A 20,530-nucleotide genomic window follows, 5' to 3' on the forward strand; every position below is an offset into this window, starting at 1 on the left:
TTTCCTCATAAGGCGAGATCTTGCATGGAGCACCAGACAGAGGGCGATTGATGGTTATTTTGTATTTCTTCCATTTCCAAATATTCACACCAACAGTTGTCTCCTTCTCAAAAAGCTTCTTGCTGATGGTCTTGTAGCCCATTCCAGCCTTGTGCAGGTCTACAATTTTGTCTCTGACGTCCTTGGACAGCTCTTTGGTCTTGCCCATGGTGGTGGGAGTGGTTTGAATGGAAGATACACATTCTATGGACTGGTTTCTTTTATTCTCATAACAATATGACATTAGGAGTAATTTCTTAAAGTGACAATCTGATACTTTAAAAGTTCTTAAAGTGATAATTTCACAAAGTGACTAATCTGTGTTCCACTTTGGCACGTAACCAATCTGTGGGAGCCGGAATTCTTGCTGGTTGGTAGGGGATCAAATACTTATTTTACTTACTGAAATGCAAGTCAATTTATAACCTTTATATAACGTGTTTTTCTGGATTTTTTTGTTGATATTCTGTCTCTATCCGTTAAAATAAACCTACCATAAAAATTATAGACCCTTAATTTTTTTGTAAGTGGTCAAACTTACAAAATCAGCAGGGGATCAAATAATTATTTTCCCCACTGTATGTGGTTTCTTGTTGGTTTAAGTCAAAATAAAGCCCATAAAGTCACCATAAAGTCTCTGCAATGCAAGTTTGTGGGACTTTTTATTGTCCACTTGGCAAAAACTGTCAGAAAAAAAAAGATCACTGACTTTTGCCTTAGCAATCAATGTAAACACTTACTTAAACAGATAAACAAGTCAAATGTATTGATCTCATTGTGATTCGGCACAAGAGAAAAGTCCTTTTGTTTTGCCATCTCTCATTATGACAATATAAACGACTCTTATGTGATCTTAAATGTCAACTTAATTAGGTGATCTGATAAATCTGTATAAATGTCTACACTTTTGGTGTCGTGGTGTGCTGACTTCCTCTCATTTTTCTGCTTCAAGTTATTTTTGTCTGAGCACCCACTTTAAGCAATTTGCCAGTGATGTGCGTGCTTGTTTTGTGTTTGCTTAATTAAGTGGACCAACTCTTTACAAATCCCAATATTTTACACATTTTTTCTGACTCAGAAAAATAAGAATGAATTCTGATCAATATTTGTCTTATTTCTCTCACATCAGATGAGATGTGTCTCAGTTATTGGCAATCTAAACAGTTGTTGTTTGAACAAAAGACACAAAAGGAGACATGCTCACTTAGGAACTGCCAGCAGTACATAGAATATAATTGATTTCAAGTAATACAAATTAAAATGCATGTCAGTACAACAGATGTATGCACTATTTTAAGAAATAATTATTTTTACCGTAAAAAAACCCAGGCCATTCAGTATGAATCATTTTATGAACATCTAATGTTTGAGTACTGATAAATTACAGGCCATTGATGCTAATGTGCTCCATCATGCTACAGCATGCTGATTTCAGCCTGTTGTTGTATTGTATAGTATTGGGCTCTCTTAATCTCTCACTCTTATAATTTGTGTAGTTATCATGACACTTAATTTTGACAGAGGAGAGAAACATATTCTCAAGCATGTGCTAATAACAGAAGTAATTATGACCCTTTGGATCTAAAAAGAACATTACCGCTCAACCCAAAGAACTGAATGTCATCTGATTGTCTCATTAAACCTCTCCATCTCCGAATCTTTTAATTTTCTCTCTCAAATCTTGACCTTTTGCCAGTTAAGCATTATAATGCATATTTTTATATATAGACTTGCATAAAGTGTATTCTGAACCCTTTAACTTAGTGTGTGTACAAGATGGGTCACATTTAACCTCAAATTCAAAAGAAAGAAATCTGCATTATGAACATGAAGCCTGGTTTTTGGACCATTAAGATTTCTTTGCATTGTGACATTATTTTTAAGACATGACAATTATAATCAGAGGTCCTTGAAAGCACTTAAGCGGCAAGTGGAGAAGTTTTATAAAACCTAATTATCCAGAAATAAAATTGTCATTTATTTAATGATCTGTTATAAACTACATAATTGGGGGGAATCTACTTAACCCTTGTGCTGTGCTGAAAATCCTTTGGTGTTCACGGTTGTTGGGGCAAAATCAAATTGACTCTCATCAGCATAAGAGACAAACTCACTCTTAGTGTCTTTTAAAGGTTTTATTTTTTGCAAAGAAGGTCAGACATCGTACAGGATACAAGTCGTTGCAGAATGTGACAAGAAAGGGAGGGCGCTCCTCCGCTTTATATCTCTTTTCCAAGTCAAGGTTACAAACTCTTAACAGCTGTATTTTTCCACATATGGTAAGAAAGTCAAAAACACACTACTATATCATACTTCTAAAGTTTGGTTCCCCCTATATTTAGGGCCTAGGTGACCCCCTAGGTCATGGGCAGACGCCTATGGGTCGCCCAGTTGTCCCCCTCTCAGCCCAATATGGCCCTGTGGATTTCTTGTCACCCATACATCTTACATTGGGCCCCAAACCCATCTTTCACTGTGACTACACGGCAGTTCTAAGAAAACACATGCACTATATAATGTTCCACAAGCATATAAGATCATGCAAAAATCAATAGAATTTTTTCTACTACACGGTCAAAAATGATGGGCCTTGTGAATGTCTTGTGCTATATTATCACCAAATCTTACATTTACATTTAGTCATTTAGCAGATGCTTTTATTCAAAGCGACTTACAAATGAGGACAATCGAAGCAATCAAAACCAACAAAAGAGCAATAATATGTAAATGCTGTGACAAGTCTCGGTTAGTCGAACGCAGTACACGTAGCAATGTGTAATGGGGCTGACGAGACGTGAGACGTGCGGATCCAAATGCAAAGCTTTATTTGGAGAAGATAGAGACATGGTCATAAGACAGGCAGGGTAAACAGTGGCAACCAGGAATGTGGCGGGCAAGACACAAGAATAATCCTAGGGCTAGCGTGGGTCGACGATAGGCAGACAGAGTCACAGGGGCAGACAGGTATATGGCGGGCAAGACACAAGAATAGTCCTAGGGCTAGCGTGGGTCGACGATAGGCAGACAGAGTCACAGGGGCAAGGCTAAAGGGAGAAGTCCAGGAAAACAGGCGAAGATCAAAACCGAAGGAGACAGACAAGGCAAGGCAAAACTAAGCTAAGGCTAAGGTCGAAACCGAAGGAAACAGACAAGGCAAGGCAAAACTGGGCTAGGGCTAGGGCTAGGGCAACGACTGAGGGCTCTGTAGTGTAGCTATCGCTAGGGGAGTGATAATCGCTGAAACAATACTCGGCAGAGGGAAGGGATCAGAGAGAGTGTTATATAGTGAGGGAGTGATATGAAACAGCTGGGTGCAATCAGTGTTAACAGCTGTGTGCAATCCGTGCTGAGTGCAATCAGTGCAATGAATGATGGGATATGTAGTCCGGGGTGATGTGCAACAGTGTGTAGTGCGAGAGTCAATGAAATCGGAAAGGGTGACCTCTGATGGCTAGCAGAAGGAAGTTCATGGACCGGATTCGTGACACAATGTATATTTTTAATTATAAATAAAAATATAACATTTAGAACAGAAAAGAAATAGAGAACGCTAGTGTTAGAGGGTCACTTTTTTAATAAATAAAAAGTATAGAGAACGCTTGTGTTAGAGGGTCATTCTTTATAATTAATAAAAAGAAAACAAGTAGATAGAAAAAGAATAGAGAACGCTAGTGTTAGAGGGTCAAGTGTAGATGTAAGATAAGTGTTTTTAGCCATTTATTTAAGATGGATAAGGACTCAGCTGCTCAAATTGAGTTGGCAGGTCATTCCACCATGAGGGAACAGATAAAGTAAAAGTTCCTGAAAGTAATGTTATGCCTCTTTGGGATGGCACTATAATGCACCGTTCACTTGCAGAATGCTAGCTTCTGGAGGGCACATCATTCTGAAGTAGTAAATTTAGGTAATGGGGTGCAGAGCCAGTGGTTGATTTTTAGGCAAACATCAATGCCTTGAATTTTATGCAAGCAGTTATTGGTAGCCAGCACAAATTGATGAACAGAGGTATAACGTGCTCTTTTCGGCTTGTTAAAGACTAATCTTGCAGCCGCATTCTGGATTAGTTGTAGAGGTTTGATAGAACTGGCTGGAAGGCCTGCCAAGGAAGCACTGCAATAGTCCAGCCTGGACAGAAGAAAAGCTTGAACAAGGAGTTGTGTGTAGCATGTTCCGATAGAAAGGGCCTGATCTTCCTACTGTTGTATAAAACAAATCTGCAGGACCGGGCAGTTTTAGCAATGTGGTCTGTGAAATTTAGCTGATCATAAATCACTACTCCAAAGTTCCTGGCTGTCTTTGAAGGAGTTATAGTTGATGCGCCTAGCTGGATGGTGAAACTGTGATGAAGTGATGGGTTTGCTGAAACCACAAGCAGTTCTGTCTTGGCAATGTTGAGTTGAAGGTGATGGTCCTTCATCCAGCAAGAAATGTATGTTATACATGCTGAGGTGCAAGCAGCTATCGTCGGACCATCAGGATGGATAGAGAGGTAGAGTTGAGTGTCATCAGCATAGCAGTGATGGGAAAAGCCATGTTTCTGAATGACAGAACCTAGTGATGCCATGTGGACAGAGAAGAGAAGTGGTCCAAGAACTGAGCCCTGAGGCACCCCAGTAGTTACATGTTGTGACTTGGACACCTCACCTCTCAAAGATGCCATGAAGGACCTATCTGAGAGGTAAGACTCAAACCACTGGAGTGTTCCTAAAATGCCCTTTGCCAATAGGGTTGAAAGAAGGATCTGGTGGTTCAAGTGTTTTTGCAATGAATGGACCAAATACTTATTTTACCGAGGACTTTACCAATTAATTCTTTAAAAATCCTACAATGTGATTTTCTGGATTTTTTTTTCTCATTTTGTCTCTCATAGTTGAGGTATACCTATGATGAAAATTACAGGCCTCTCTCATCTTTTTAAGTGGGAGAACTTGCACAATTGGTGGCTGACTAAATACTTTTTTGCCCCACTGTATATAATTCTGTAGTTCTCTAAAAGTGCTGGGTTAAGTGGGTTTCTTATGTAGTGGGGTTATCTGAGCCTGTATAAATGCTGAGGGAAATACACCAGTGTGAAGGGATGTGTTAATAAATCAATCTTTTTATCAACTTGTTTTCTTTTCAGTTAGCACAGATTTTGTATTTTATTTTGGAAATGACTGATTTTGGGCCTCATTGATACCTTGTGTGAGAAAGAGTCTCCAGGTCAAAATGACCGGAACACAACATGGGAGTTAATAGTCATGAATATAAATGTCACAATACAAAAAATAAATAAATAAATAAATAAAACAAAATAACAACAACTAATAATTTGTATGCAAAATATGATACATTTTTTCATCAGATTTTGGGGTGAAATATAACCTGGACAAGTATAGCATCAGTACATGCTATTGGAAAAAGTAAGTATGTACACAAGTAAGTAAATAAATAAAAATTAAAAAGAGAAAGTATATAAATCATGGACATTAGCCAAACTTCCATAATCACAAAAATATTTCATTAGCAATGTTTTGGTTAATCGTTTTTGTCTAGTTTATATTGTACTTTCATCCCACACAATGCCAAATAATTTGGGTGTTCAAGACACTAAGTGTCTTATTGCAAAAAAATTTTCCATCTTTATTACTTTTTTAGAAATAACTTTTACTGTAACTTCTGTTCTGATCATACTGTTGTCCTTCCTCTGTGTTTTTGTCACATTTTCCAGGGAAAATGTCTAAAGTTTCTTAAAGCAAGATAGACTAGAAAACATTTTTTTCTGAGAAATTTAATTAAAATGAAGTGAATTTTGATTTAACAAGAACAAATATTTGCTTAATTCAAAGTGAAATAAGTTTTCTTTACCCCATTGACAGAGTTTTGTTGTTGTTTCAAGCATAAGCTCACTTAATTTAGTTTAGTTTCTCAGAAAACAAGACTTTTTATCTTAATTTTACATCTCAAGTAAATGTATCTTGATTTAAAGATGTTTAGTTATTTGAATTGGAAAACAAGACAAAAAGAAAGAGGACAATATTATTTGTCCCCCGTTTATGCAACATTTAATGCCATGACTACTTTATGAATTTAAGACTTTCAGCTCAGATTTAAGACTTTTTAAGGCCTGAATTTGTGGAAGGGCAAATTAAGACCTTTTAAGACCCACAGAAAATGTGGTTTGAAAATGTGATCTCTGTGATAAAGCTATGAATGAAAAGAATTTTGCATAAATGAACCACTATTGCTGGCAAATAATTTGATGCACAATCATCACAATCTCTGTAGAATCTGTGTTCAACAAACTCGATTACTCTTGCAATGTATCCAAGACAGAAGAATGTAAGTTCATCATCTTTTTTTCTTGAGTTGTTACCTAGCTACTGCTAGCACTCAGGGTGGTACTAACACTGATGATGCAAATGTACAGTAGTTCAGAGAACTGTCAGGGGTGAAAGCTAAATCTACTGGCTAAAATGAGTTTTCATAGATGCTAACAACTGAAATCTCTAGTATAGCTGATTCTGATTGGTCAGTCGTGGCATTTTGGGGAAAATCGTTTTGCATTATGACATAAAATAATTTCTCATTTTTTTTATGTCTATTTATTTATTTGCAGAGTAGATGCACAAAAATCAAGATAATACACATTGTCCTATACATACTCACCCATTTACTCACTTTATTTACATTTATTAAATGTAACAGTCAGCTTAATGTGTCTGGCTGTATTTTTCTCATTTAGGCACCTGAATATAATGGATTCATTCACAATCATTTGGTGGTTTCTTCCCTAAACAAACCATAAGTAGTCTGATAGAACTAATCTAAGGTAATAAGAAGAAGCAGTTAATGCATAAAGGAAACAGGATAACTTAACAGAATAATTTGTTTGCATGTGAATGCAGGGACAGTATCTCACAGAAGTGAGTACACCCCTCACATCTTTTCATGTGACAACACTGAAGAAATGACACTTTGCTACAATGTAAAGTAGTGAGTGTACAGCTTGTATAACAGTGTAAATTTGCTGTCCCCTCAAAATAACTCAACACACAGCCATTAATGTCTAAATTGCTGGCCACAAAAGTGAGTACACCCCTAAGTGAAAATGTCCAAATTGGGCCCAAAGTGTCAATATTTTGTGCGCCCACCATTATTTTCCAGCACTGCCTTAACCCTCTTGGGCATGGAGTTCACAGGTTGCCACTGGAGTCCTCTTCCACTCCTCCATGACGACATCACGGAGCTGGTGGATGTTAGAGACCTTGCGCTCCTCCACCTTCCGTTTGAGGATGCCCATGCTCGGCCAATCCATCACCTTTACCCTCAGCTTCTTTAGCAAGGCAGTGGTCATCTTGGAGGTGTGTTTGGGGTCATTATCATGTTGGAATACTGCCCTGCAGCCCAGTCTCCGAAGGGAGGGGATCATGCTCTGTTTCAGTATGTCACAGTACATGTTGGCATTCATGGTTCCCTCAATGAACTGTCCACTGTGCTGCAGCTCAGTTTCAGGGTCTTGGCAATCTTCTTATAGCCTACACCATCTTTATGTAGAGCAACAATTCTTTTTTTTCAGATCCTCAGAGAGTTCTTTGCCATGAGGTGCCATGTTGAACTTCCAGTGACCAGTATGAGAGCGTGAGAGTGATAACACCAAATTTAACACACCTGCTCCCCATTCACACCTGAAACCTTGTAACACTAATGAGTCACATGACACCGGGGAGAGAAAATGGCTAATTGGGCCCAATTTGGACATTTTCACTTAGGGGTGTACTCACTTTTGTGGCCAGCGGTTTAGACATTAATGGCTGTGTGTTGAGTTATATTGAGGGGACAGCAAGTTTACACTGTTATACAAGCTGTACACTCACTACTTTACATTGCAGCAAAGTGTCATTTCTTCAGTGTTGTCACATGAAAAGATATAATAAAATATTTACAAAAATGTGAGGGGTGTACTCACTTCTGTGAGATACTGTATATATGTGTGTACAGCAGGTGGATTTCCTTTATTTGTAGGTTGCTTTGGATACCAATTTGCAAAAAAGTGTGAATTTATGCAGTTTTTCTGCTTTATTCACAGTTTTTGGCAAACGTATCCGTAAACTTGTGTCAGTATTTTGGCATATTAATTAACTTTAGTACAAATTACTTTGAGTAAATGGAATATCAATTTTAGCGAATGTAAAAATTAAGTTGATGATAATGTGCACAAAATAATTTTGTGTTTTAATTAAAAAAAAAATGTAATTATTGATACAGTGCATTCTTTATCGAAAAGCAAAACACCTGTCAAGAACAAACACTGTCAGTAATTTCATTGAGATTAATACTGCTACTAAAAGACTAAATGTAAATGTAATTTGCCAAATAAAGCAAACTCTCATCAAACAGGCTCACATCAAAGGCTGTAAAAATGTACTAAGTCCTGAGCTCCTCTCCTGGATCTCAAGGACTTTCCTCTGAAGATGTGTTCATATGTAGAAATTGATCTTTTGTTAAAGCTGTTTTCATACCTGGTGCTCGTAAAGGCAGCCCGTTGTCCAGCCCTCGAGGTTTAGTGGCGATGAACAGGTAGCAAAGCACACAAATAGTGATGATGAATGCTAACAGCACCACAGCAGCTATAGATAAACCAACCAGAGCTCCCAAACTGAAGAACAGAGATAGAAAAAAGAGACAGATTAAACAGTGGATCATGTTGATATCAAATGCCCAATTAAATGATTTGACAAGAGCGTTTTCTTTTTCCTGTTCAATCTGTTTTTCTTTAAACACCCTGCTGGCAAAATGTTTTTTAGGTATTATTTATGCTTAAAACAAGAAGTAAATTATAATTTTGCATTTAGATTTCAAAATGGTGTTTAATATATATATACAGTATATATATCAAACATATTTATAAAAATATTTTATATAAATATATATACAGTATATATATATATAATTAGTATTATTATAAAATATTATTAGTCAGACAAGTATGTTTTAGTAATGATGTTGGCCACTAACGCTGAACAGAAAGATATCTAGTAAAATCACACACACACATACACAAAATACATTTGCATATTTCTGACTTCAAAATGTGATAAGAATAAAAGACTATCACTTTCAATTATTTGGTTAGATGTTTTTCCACTTTAAAACAATTCCCTTCAAACATTCTTCTCCTCCCCCACAAGATCAGGGGTTGAAAACGCAAACAACTTTTGCAACACTTCTGCATGCCTGAGAGCAAATTAATTGGAGCTTTGAAAACAGCAAATGAGTTCTTACATAAATTAATACATGTTAATGGATGGTTCACATCAGGGGCGGTTCTAGTATTTCGTCCTAGAGAGACCATTAGATACAAAGATACAAATTACCTAAATAAACTTAACAGTGCTTGTGCACAAATTTCTAATAAAGCTACAGAAGTTAACGTTACTTAGATTCTCTATTTTTCTTTTGTTGTTTAATTAACATTATTAACATAAGAAATGCCCGGATCCGTTATACTGACATACATCCGATATTTTCTTAACAGTTTATGTTTACTTGGACTGTGTTTACCATTCTGACATAATTTTGTGTATATTTGCTCAAGAAGACGCAAAATAAAACTCGTTACTTGCGTGCTGTTTTTTGTGTGCCTGTTTCACGTGTGCGCGAACGCAGAAACGATCCATCCTAGCGTGCACCGCATTGAGATCTCTTTCACGCTGTCTTGTGCTTGAATGGCTTAAAAGCACTTTAACGTTTAAATTGACCAGACTTAAAACACGTGAGAATGGTAAACTTTCTTGAGGAAGCAGGACTGGCCCAGTCATTCAGATAGCTGATTATAGTTTCAGGGGGCTGAGATGACAGATGGGGGGGGCTGAAGTCCATTTAAAAAAGGGTCTAGAACTGCCCCTATTTCACATTATTTGGAACGTAAAAGTTTGCATAGCAGCGGAGCATCACCTGCAGAGAAACTGCAATTAAAAAGCCGCAGTGGGTCATTTAGACAACTTAAAGCTGCAGTCCGTAAGTTTTGCCTCTTTGTCACCATCTCTGTTTGAAAACCTACAATTGCAGCTATTTGCGGAATTATCTTCCTTGCGTGGGTGTGTACGCTCTCTGTGGTAGTTTACGCAAGCGCCGGAAGTGATCTCTCACACGTATATGTCACTCATTGTTTAGACAGTGCACAGTCATTGTAGGTACGACGGCTAATCAAAATGGTACTTACTTGCGCTTATCCGGATTGTTCAAACCGACTTAAAACTAAAAGATTACGTTATCTCGCGCGAACTCATTTGGGAGTGGTGACTTTCCACGTATTCCCAACTTCTGAGCCTGCTCGCCTGAAGTTATGGTTGATTGCTCTTCGGCTTGATATCAACACACCTATTAACGTAAACTACGCCAGAGCGCGTACACACCTCACACACCGGATGCCGTGCGCGCGCCCAAAGACAGTTGGACATAGTGGTGTATTAGAGGTAAAATATTATATAAATACTGTTCGGTTTCTGGCACAAACCGATCGTTTTTTGTTTGTTACCATTGCCATGCATTATACGACTGATAGACTGCAACGGTTAAAGTTAAAAATCATCAAATGTGTTCTACTGAAGAAACAAAGTCACCTACATCTTGGATGCCCTGGGGGTAAGCAGATAAACATCACATTTTCATTTTTGGATGAACTATCCCTTTAATACCATAAAATTGATGCATGTTCCATGACAGCATTTCTTCAAGTCGTGTGAGATCATTATTAATTTACTGTGTAAAAAAGGGTTGGAGTGTGATCGTACCACTTAACTGAAGCTTTTTGCCGAGATTAATGCTGCATCACATAATCACTGATGAACCTTGATGAAGAACTCGTGTTCTACCCTGTAACACTTTCTGTGATCAATCAACAATTAAACCCATTCCCTGGCTTAATGAACAAGTCTTATTATACAATTTCTCAGCATCTCGGGTATATTTTATTCCACTTTGCTGTTTTTTTTTTTTCTTTTGTGTACATGTCTACATTTAAAACATTTTTAAAGAGGTTGTCATGTGAAGATCTTGGTTTCTGAAAAATATTTATAGGTTTATGCTTTAAACTGAATCTGCATTGCCATTTTAAAACAATATTGACAAAATTCACATGAAATCAACATTAAATAAATACACTGGGTGTGTGGGATTAATCACCATAAAGTGTTAAATGTGTATACTTGTTGCAAGTAATAATTTCTCAACACCTTGAGTGATTAAAATGAAACACTAGCACAGTGTTTGTATAATAAACACTGTTGTCAGTGTTGTTTTAACACTAGCAAAGATGGACCTGTATGTTCACCCAAAAAGTCACCCATGGTGACAAATCTCCCAACATATTTTTGCTGTGCTGTTGTGTTTTGCATTGTACTGGAAAGATTATATTTCATTTATTCAACAATGCCTTGTGACCCTCCATCTAATCAATCGTTAGACCCATTAAACATGACTCCCTGACAAAGAGTTAACGTCCAATTTCAGTTATGTTTTAAGGTTAGAGCACATACTGTCTGAAAATCCTGTTCTTAAAAAAATCTAAACATGCTTAAAAACAAGATTAATTTACCTGAGAAGCAAATTACAGTGTCAGTTTCTCAGCTTCTCGGGCAAACTTTTATCTGTTTTACTGCTTTTTCTAAACTCCCTTTTGCACTACAATTTGTGTGTTCATTTGTGAACATATATACAATGTTTGTCTTGTGAAGATCTGTTTTGTTTTGCATCATAGCGGAAACACTGCATTCTTTTTCTCTAAAACTATTTTGCAGAAAATGTATTATCCGTATAACACATGTGAATTCATACTGTCAAGAAATCAAGACAAAGACTTGACAAAACAAGACTGTAATTTTTCTCTGAAAATCATGCAGTGGATGATGAAGACATGTATGAATGAGATTTACAAGTTAGTGTAACTATCACATGGCCTTGAAAGAGTTGAAAAATAGAGCATGAGTTTTTTTAAATGTATTTTCATTTGTCTTTTTCTGAGCTTGACATCAAATCACCACCATGTTTTGCTGAATGGAAGATGTTTATCTTCCAATGTGTTCAAGAAAATAATATTTAATGCATTATGAGCATATTTCTATTTTGGAGATTGAAAATGAGCACATTTTGAGTTTTAGTTTCTTTAGTTGCTTGGTTAGATACAAGTTTTTTTTATTTTTCTTATTCTTATAAAAATGACCAGTTTCACAAAATATAAATTATTCTTAAAAAAAAAAAACTTTGTCTTATTATGTTTTTATAACGTTGACTATAAAGTTAAAAGTGTAGCAAATAGCATGTAGAAACTATATGTCATATACAGTAGACTAATTATTTTAAATTAGGGATCCATGACAAAATGCACAAAATCTCGGTGTCTTACCTGAGCCACCACATATATCCATACTCATAAGGGAAAAAGCTGTTGGGATCGTCGCAGCAGTATTTGACGTCATTGAACCCGCAGCAGAAGATCGCGCGCGCGTCGCTGTCGGGTTTGGGGCACGTGAAGCCGCTGACAAACACGTTCTCCGCGTTGTAATATCCCGCACAATCCGCGCTCATGCTGCCCGTGACTCGAACCCTCAGCCCGCCACCTGTTGAAGCCTGAAAACCCTTATTACATTCTCCGGAGTTTCATTAGCCGGCTGTGCGTTACTCCAGTCAGTGTAACAGTGATGTGACGACTGCCAAAGATGCGCGGACGTCTGAATGTGAGACGCTTTACACACACACACACACACACACCACACACACACACACACACACACACACACACACACACACACACACACACGCTCTCTCTCTCTCTCTCTCTCTCTCTTAACATCCAATCACTTTGCCGCTCTCTTGTATCCACTCTCACTTTCTCCCTTTTTTATTCTCTGTATATATATTTAGCTATATTTTATATTTGAGGTTTAGTTGTAGGCTAATGACTAAAAGATAGATATAAATATATATAGACAGATAAGTTAGAGCTAGATAGATAGTACAGTTATAGTATAGTTCTAATCTGAGTACTTTCCAACAATCTGCAAGTATTGTGCAGTGATTTATTTTACAGCATGAACTGTCTGGACTGTAAATAAAAAAAAAAAAGTCTGTAAAATTGACAAAACTGTCAGCTGTGGTTTCCAGAATTGTAAGTAAAAAGTAGGTAGCAACATTTTAGGTTTTACAGATTTAACTTAAATTGACATATAAGTACTGTATTTCATTAACTGATATAATGTTAATATACCAGCCTATTGAAGTTCTGAAATCTGTTTAGTACTTTTGTAATACACTGATTACCACCAAAATCAGGTGGTGATGAGAAAGTCACACGATGAACCAAAGCCCATCACAAACAAACACAGCTCTTCCACAAGCTGAGAAAGAAAATACTTAATGACAGCATATAGTCTCCTGGGTATGCTGTCAACCAGGTTCATGCAAACCTGAAATAAATGTTTTTTTTTTCCCAGACTCGGTCTGAATAATTTTTGGTCCCAAATTTGAAATAAATTTTACTGGTAATCCACTGTATGAAGAAATGTGAGGTATGATTTGTCACAGTTTACTTTATTTTGCTATCCTCAGTTACATAAATGAACTATAGTGTATAGAAGTATAGTATAGTGTATTACGAGAAACTAAGGATGTTTATAGTGAATGCCCCTATGAATAGTTTTATTTTTACGATTTCGTTTTAATACAAATGATGCGTGTGCAGAAGTGAGTGAACATCAAAGATCACACAACAGAAGTGCGCGCTCTCTCTCTCTCTCTCTCTCTCTCCCTACCGTTAAGTAACTTGTGCATTGTTTTACTTACTTGTTTTTGACGTATCCGACCGAACTACAAACTTTCCAGTGATGTCTGTGAGAAAGATAAATCGACAAGCTTGCGCATCTGCGCCGCCGCGTGCTCAATCCACTCAGCACGCTTTGTTTATCAGATCGCACACATCAGCTATACAGGCGTTAATACTGAATGTTTAACATTATATTCATTGCATACATATACTTTGTAGTAGACATCCTTAACTCCTTTCTGCTCTCTGTTGTTCTGTTGTCGGTGTTTCTTTGATTGAATATGGTGCTTAACACATGCTGTGTGGTATCGGCGTTTGGTATCGGGGCATTTTAACGAGTACGAGTACGAGTACGAGTACAGGAGACCAGTATCGGGCCCGATACCGGTATCGGTGCATCCCTACTAATAAATATAGAAAAGGTGCACAATGTCATTCACACAAACACTAAACACCATCATGGTAACACACATGATACTGAAATAATGCAATCAACATTAATTTAACAACATTAGATGAAACATACAACCCTAATGAACATAACTGGCGAGAAAAAACTAAGAGGAAACATAGGCTAGTTATTTCAACAAAAAAAAACATCAAATGTGAAATGTAACACAGGGAATTCTGGGAATGTGAATTTACGTTTTTTCACTGTAAATTACAAGTTCTTTTTCACTTCCGAAAATTGTATTTAACCGTAAAATTACATGAAATGTCAAATACAGTTTTTCACCATAGACTAAGGGAACTTACCATTAACCAATTAATAGGTTTTTACTGTAGCATTTTTACAGTCTTTTAACCTTAAAATCACAATAATTTTTTACAGTGTCGAGCAGTGGCTTTCAATTCCAGTTCTGGTGACCCACCGCTCTGCATATTTTGCATGCCTCTTTTATTTAACACACCTGATTCAGATCACCAGCTCGTTAGAAGTGAGCAACGTGCATGAACTGTGTTCTGATTGACAGGGTCCCTGCACAGTATTCATTGCTCTCTACTCCCTGAGCACTGGAACTCTGTTGAAGTATACTTCACCTCAGAATTTGCGCTATGCCACGGCCTGCAGCGTCTTCACACACGGACAAAACTTGCTAGAGATGTGTGACATAATATACCTCTGTAAATAAATAATGCCCTTTGAATGGAATATATACGCTCCCTTCGAAATGGAATCATGATGGAATATCCTGTGAAGTCCACTTCACAGGGCACTTACGGTCGAATAGAGCTAACATCTGAAGTGATCAGAGGGACATACAAAATGTAGGACTGCAATTGAGAACCACTGCTCTAGAGAGACGTAACAGCACAAGGAAGAACGTCAGAGCATCACTGAAGTTGCCTTACACACTTCAACAATCATTCCAACTGCTTTTTTGTCTCTAATCTTCTTCAAATACTCACAGCCTCATGTTATGCAGTGCAAGTTGGACTGTAGGTGGTTTGTGAATCAAGATGTGCTAAAACGGTTATGTGATTTTTCCTCCTATTAAGTGAAGTGAAGTGACGTGACATGTGGCCAAGTATGGTGACCCATACTCAGAATTAGTGCTCTGTATTTAACCCATCCAAAGTGTACACACACACAGCAGTGAACACACACCCGGAGCAGTGGGCAGCCATTTATGCTGCGGCGCCCGGGGAGCAGTTGGGGGTTCGGTGCCTTGCTCAAGGGCACCTCAGTCGTGGTATTGAAGGTGGGAGAGAGCGCTGTACATTCACTCCCCCCCCCTACAATCCCTGCCGGTACGAGACTCGAACCCACAATACATATTAGATTGTATATACCAGTTTGAATACTGATGCTGCATTGTTTTTCACTAAAGACCAGCTACAAAGCATCCAGATAGCTGAAGCTGATGCAGCGTTGCCACAGTAACATGACAGAGTCCAGAGCCTCAGGTCTACTTCCACACTTCCATCCAGAGGAAAATGTGTCCAGGTTCAAGTCAATAATAATACCCTTTTATCACCTAGGCAAGTAGAGGTCTCTCAGACATGTAACATATTTATTTGTGTCAATAATGCATGCTGGCAGATAAGATATTTTTACTCATGGACCTGCCTGAGCACTAATGTTTAAGTTTTACTCCATCTAATGAGTCAGCTGCGCTGTTGGTCATACATGATTAGAAGAATGTGGAGTAAAAAATAACAAAATAATGTGGGTGAGCAAGGGCACGGTGCGGATGACGGTGGATGAACCTAAGCAAAAAGCAAGCCAAAATAAGGAAATGTTTTATAGAGAAAGGTCAGCAAAAAGGACAGACCATTAACACCATGTTAGAACAACAGGAAAGAGCCATTGAGTGGAGTGATTGAAATTCTTAAGAGATGTTGACTACGTGACCTTGTGTTCAACCTCTGCTTTTACTAAATCATATCACTAAAAGCTCTTAACATGCCTTTCTGAATGCCTTTTCATCTGATCCGAAGAACTGTGCTGGATAGACTCAGCAGGAGAACGGGGAGAACCCATTTCTCTTGTTCACTGCATTCGAAATGAAAGATTCGAGTCCCAAATGGCCATTAATTTTTAGCCCTGTGCTCTTCAGCCCTGCAAAGATCTCATAGTAGAGGCCTTCAAAAGGGGAGCATGGATCTTCACGCAATGACTTGCAGTCAAGTCATTTTATCTGTGTTGTGTTTTTTTTTTTAGGTTAAGACAACAAATAATTTTTGTTTTAGCAGTCAACACAAAATAAAATGTAATCAAATATCTCCTTTCTTAAATTTTTATATGCAGATTAAATAAGGAAACTTTTGTCTCCTGAGGCCACAGGAGGGCGCAATGAGCAAAATGATGCTCTGCATTGAATTGTTTATAACGACTGTTTTTTTTTAAGTGTTTAAACTAACATTTATAAATCAAATATAATTGTATAAACAATTGTAAACAAAACAGCATCCTGTATTTATGCATAGCTCACAGTTTTTCTCAGTCGCTTTGGTGCAGATCAGAAATGAAATTCTCCAAACTACTTGTTCAACCTCCACATCATCTAGTCAACTGTGCACATCTTAAAAGCAGTTTCTCATTATTTTAAGCAAGTTGTGATTGCGCTGGTACATTCATGCAATTGATTATGTACATTTGTCTGCGGTTTCCTACATTATCAGTTGCTAATGTAATGTATTACAGTTTTTACTCGGTCGCTTTGGTGCATTTCTCGAATCATCCTTAATATTTGCAAAGAAGTATGTGCATTTCTCAAAACAATTTGTACAAACAGCACCACACAATGGATTACCTGCAAAAGCCTGTAACTTACTCAAAACCTTTTGTTCATCTCTCAAAAGTAAGTATTTATGTCAATGAACATATCAGTGCCATCAGAATGAAAAGTCCTCGAGTCATTGTTCACAAGCAAGATAGTCAAAATGCTTAGTCATGTTGTCAGTATAACAGTGCACTCTGTCTGATGTAAACTATGGCAGCAGTTTGGATGACATTTACTGTATTGAAATGTAGAAGGCTGCACTTCTTATGTGTGCCATATATCCATTTCAAAAGTACACATTTTTACATTACTGTATGTGGGATTTTGACTGAAAGAGACTGGACAGGATTCACAGTAACACTTTACTAGTGGTCTGACAAAAAAACAAAACATTACGTCATTGTGATATAGAAAAGAAATATGGGCACAAAAGCAAAAATACAAAATTAGAAAGGCAAACACAGGAAACACCCCTTATTCAGCACTGTATGAGGAATTGCAGTGCAGTCTGTCTACACCTCCTGACGTGTCAGTCTGTCGGCCCACAGATTCTCATCTACATCACAACGAATATCTTCCCTTGCAATGCAATGTGGAATTGGAATCAAGTGAACCATCTCACAACTTCATATATGTGGATGAGGCTGGCTTCAACCTGACCAAAAGCAGTAGGCGTGGTTGAAATGCCATCGGCCACAGAGCTACTGTTGATTTACCAGGCCAACGGGGAGGAAATATCCATTGTCAGAATTTGTAACGCTTGTGTTGTCCTCTGTCTATATATGCTTTCCAATTGAAGGTCCATGAGATGCACCTTTGAGCAATTTCAGAGAACTGGTTTATCATTAGCTGATCTACATTCTCTTCATTAGTGAAAGTCAAGATTCACCTGCACATTTCATGGAAAATTTACAATAGAAATGTGTAGAAAAAATGCTTGACAGTTTATGACAACTAGATCAACCATTTTGCATTTAATGACTTATACGATGACCTAATGCCTAGAGGTTTTGGGGTGTAAGACTGTTGCACAGAGATCTATATAGTACATTTTGAGCAACACGACATTAGCAACTGATCGCTGTCTATCGCAGACAAATAGCAACAGCAATAGCAACTTGTTCAAAAGAATGAGAAACTCCTTTTTTGATGTGCACAAGTGACTAGATGATGTGGAGGTTGAACAAGTAGTTTTGAGAATTTCATTTCTGATCTGAGAAATGCACCAAAGCGACTGAGAAAAACTGTAATGAATATCCCACATACAGTAATGTGTAAATTTGTTCTTTTGAAATGGATATATGGCATACATAAGAAGTGCAGCCTTCTGCATTTGAATGCAGTAACTCATCCAAACTGTTGCCATAGTTTACATCAGGTAATACTAACAGAGTGCACTGTTATATTGATAGCATTTTGACTATCTTGTTTGTGAACAATGACACAAGGACTTTTCATTCTGATGGCACTGATATGTTCATTGACAAATACTTTTGAGAGATGAACTAAAGATTTTGAGTTAGTTACATGCTTTTGCAGGTAATACATTGTGTGGTGCAGTTTGTATGAATTGTTTTGAGAAATGCACATACTTCTTTGTAAATATTAAGGATGATTCGAGAAATGCACCAACGTGACTGAGAAAATCTGTAATACACAGCTTAATCACACAGATTACATTTAAAAACATATTAGACACAGTGGAATGGAATAAAACCCCCACAAATTCTTGAGACGTGTTTCCTAAAAGTTGAACCTCTTTTAACTTTACATGGCTTTCAATACATATCTTGTGCGTCACTGATAAGGCTCCCTGACACACACCTAAAATTTGAATGCACCGTTTTTGCATTCGAATGTGAATTTCTATTTTAAATTCGATTCATTTTCCTTTTTTTATTTGCAATCTCCTCATCGCAGACAGGCACAGCACTCATTGCAGCATGTGCAGGACATGATTTTGCTTTGAAGAACCCACCACGTGGCTGGCAGTGGAATTTGGAAAAAACGCAAGGTCTTTTATTAAACTTTTAAAGTTATTTTGACTTGAGTAGCTCGTTTTTAGAATGCCGCGTCATGCTCCACATGAGGTGGTGCAGTGGAGTGGAAAAACGAGTGAAAAACTCTTAATGTGGCTTAATGCTATAAAACAGCAACCAGGGGAAATCAATTTTCTCTCACTTTTCACTTGTCATAAACACTAAGACAACCGCCCCGTAATCGAAGTGGATATTTTTACACTTAACGTGGCTTATGCATTAAGACAGTGATACTAAAAGATCAAACTGCAGAAGAGCTCAATAGCTACATCTTGATGATGCCAACTATGTTCTTGTGCCCTGGTTTGCTGCTGCGCTTCTCTGACAACGACCTGTTTCATATTGCAAACACTTTAGAGGTACAGTACACTGACAACTTGTCACCAGACTTTGACATGCAATTGCTATCGTTAGTTCTCAAAATTGAAAGTGATCAAGGCATTTCTTTCACAAAAAAGACTGTAGAGCACAGCTCTTCTGAGTATTGAGAATGCTCTTGCTTGCAACATCGATTAAAGCTGCAGTGAAAGACTTTGCGCACCAAAACACTCAGCGAGCGCAAAGGATTCTGTAGTTTTTTTGTTTGTTTGTTTGTGGTAGTCAGTTGATAAAATGAATAACTAAGTTAATTGTCAAAAGTTGGTAAGTTACGTTTTTTCTCAAAATGTAGCATATATCCTAAAGTATAGATTTATTCCCTAATGTATTTTCTCCTAATTCTTTTAATCAGAGCTGCGGCTTTTTTTCACTTTTGCCTCCACATTCATATACTAAATATTTACTCCTGCAGGGATTTCAGTCTTTTACTAAAAACAATATTGAAATCACTATGCACATTAAATAGCCTATATAATGTTATTCAGAATCAGAAATCAGAAAGAGCTTTAATGCCAAGTATGTTTGCATGTAATTTGTTCTGGTGACAGAAGCTTCCAGTACATAGAAACAACAACAACAGCACACAGATAATAAAAAATAAAGATATGTGAATAAAACACACACACACACATACATATACACAGTTCTTGGAGGGTGGGCAGGGGAGGTTTACTTGTCCCCCTCAATGTCTATGGTGGTTATGGTCCAGAGAACAGCCTTCTGTCTGTGCCATCTTTATTTACTTGCTCGTTTTCATCACTTTTGCTTTAATTCTCATTCACTGACTCTGAATATCCAATCACAGTTCCCATGACACCGGTTTAACATGCCGAATTGGGCAAACTGCCGCCAACGTGTGGAACACACCACAAAAACTAGCCTGACAGACGCTCGCTGATGGCCAACATTGGTCAACGGCCAACCGTCGGTTTGGTAAGTCCCAGCCTTAAACCTAATCCTAAAATCTGATCAGTTGATGGGAATGTTGTTCCAAGACCAACAAGGATGTTAAACCACACATCCCATTTGGAAAAATCAAGCTAAGC

At 37.6% G+C, this 20,530-nt stretch overlaps 1 protein-coding gene across 1 annotated transcript in view; it reads right to left on the bottom strand.

Annotated features, from left to right (window-relative positions):
- LOC107590493 (membrane protein FAM159B-like) overlaps nt 1-12,761 on the bottom strand; it is a 31,205-nt gene extending 18,444 nt beyond the window's left edge. The window contains exons 1-2 of the mRNA XM_016279246.1: nt 12,425-12,761; nt 8,541-8,677 (exon numbers count right to left, since the gene is read on the bottom strand). Coding sequence (XP_016134732.1) covers nt 8,541-8,677; nt 12,425-12,606 — 319 coding nt within the window. The 5' untranslated portion in view covers nt 12,607-12,761. The remainder of the gene's footprint in view (nt 1-8,540; nt 8,678-12,424) is intronic.
- Nucleotides 12,762-20,530: the final 7,769 nt, after the last annotated feature.

Source organism: Sinocyclocheilus grahami, unplaced genomic scaffold, assembly GCF_001515645.1.
Source record: "Sinocyclocheilus grahami isolate Dianchi unplaced genomic scaffold, SAMN03320097.WGS_v1.1 scaffold128.1, whole genome shotgun sequence".
NCBI lineage: Eukaryota > Metazoa > Chordata > Actinopteri > Cypriniformes > Cyprinidae > Sinocyclocheilus > Sinocyclocheilus grahami.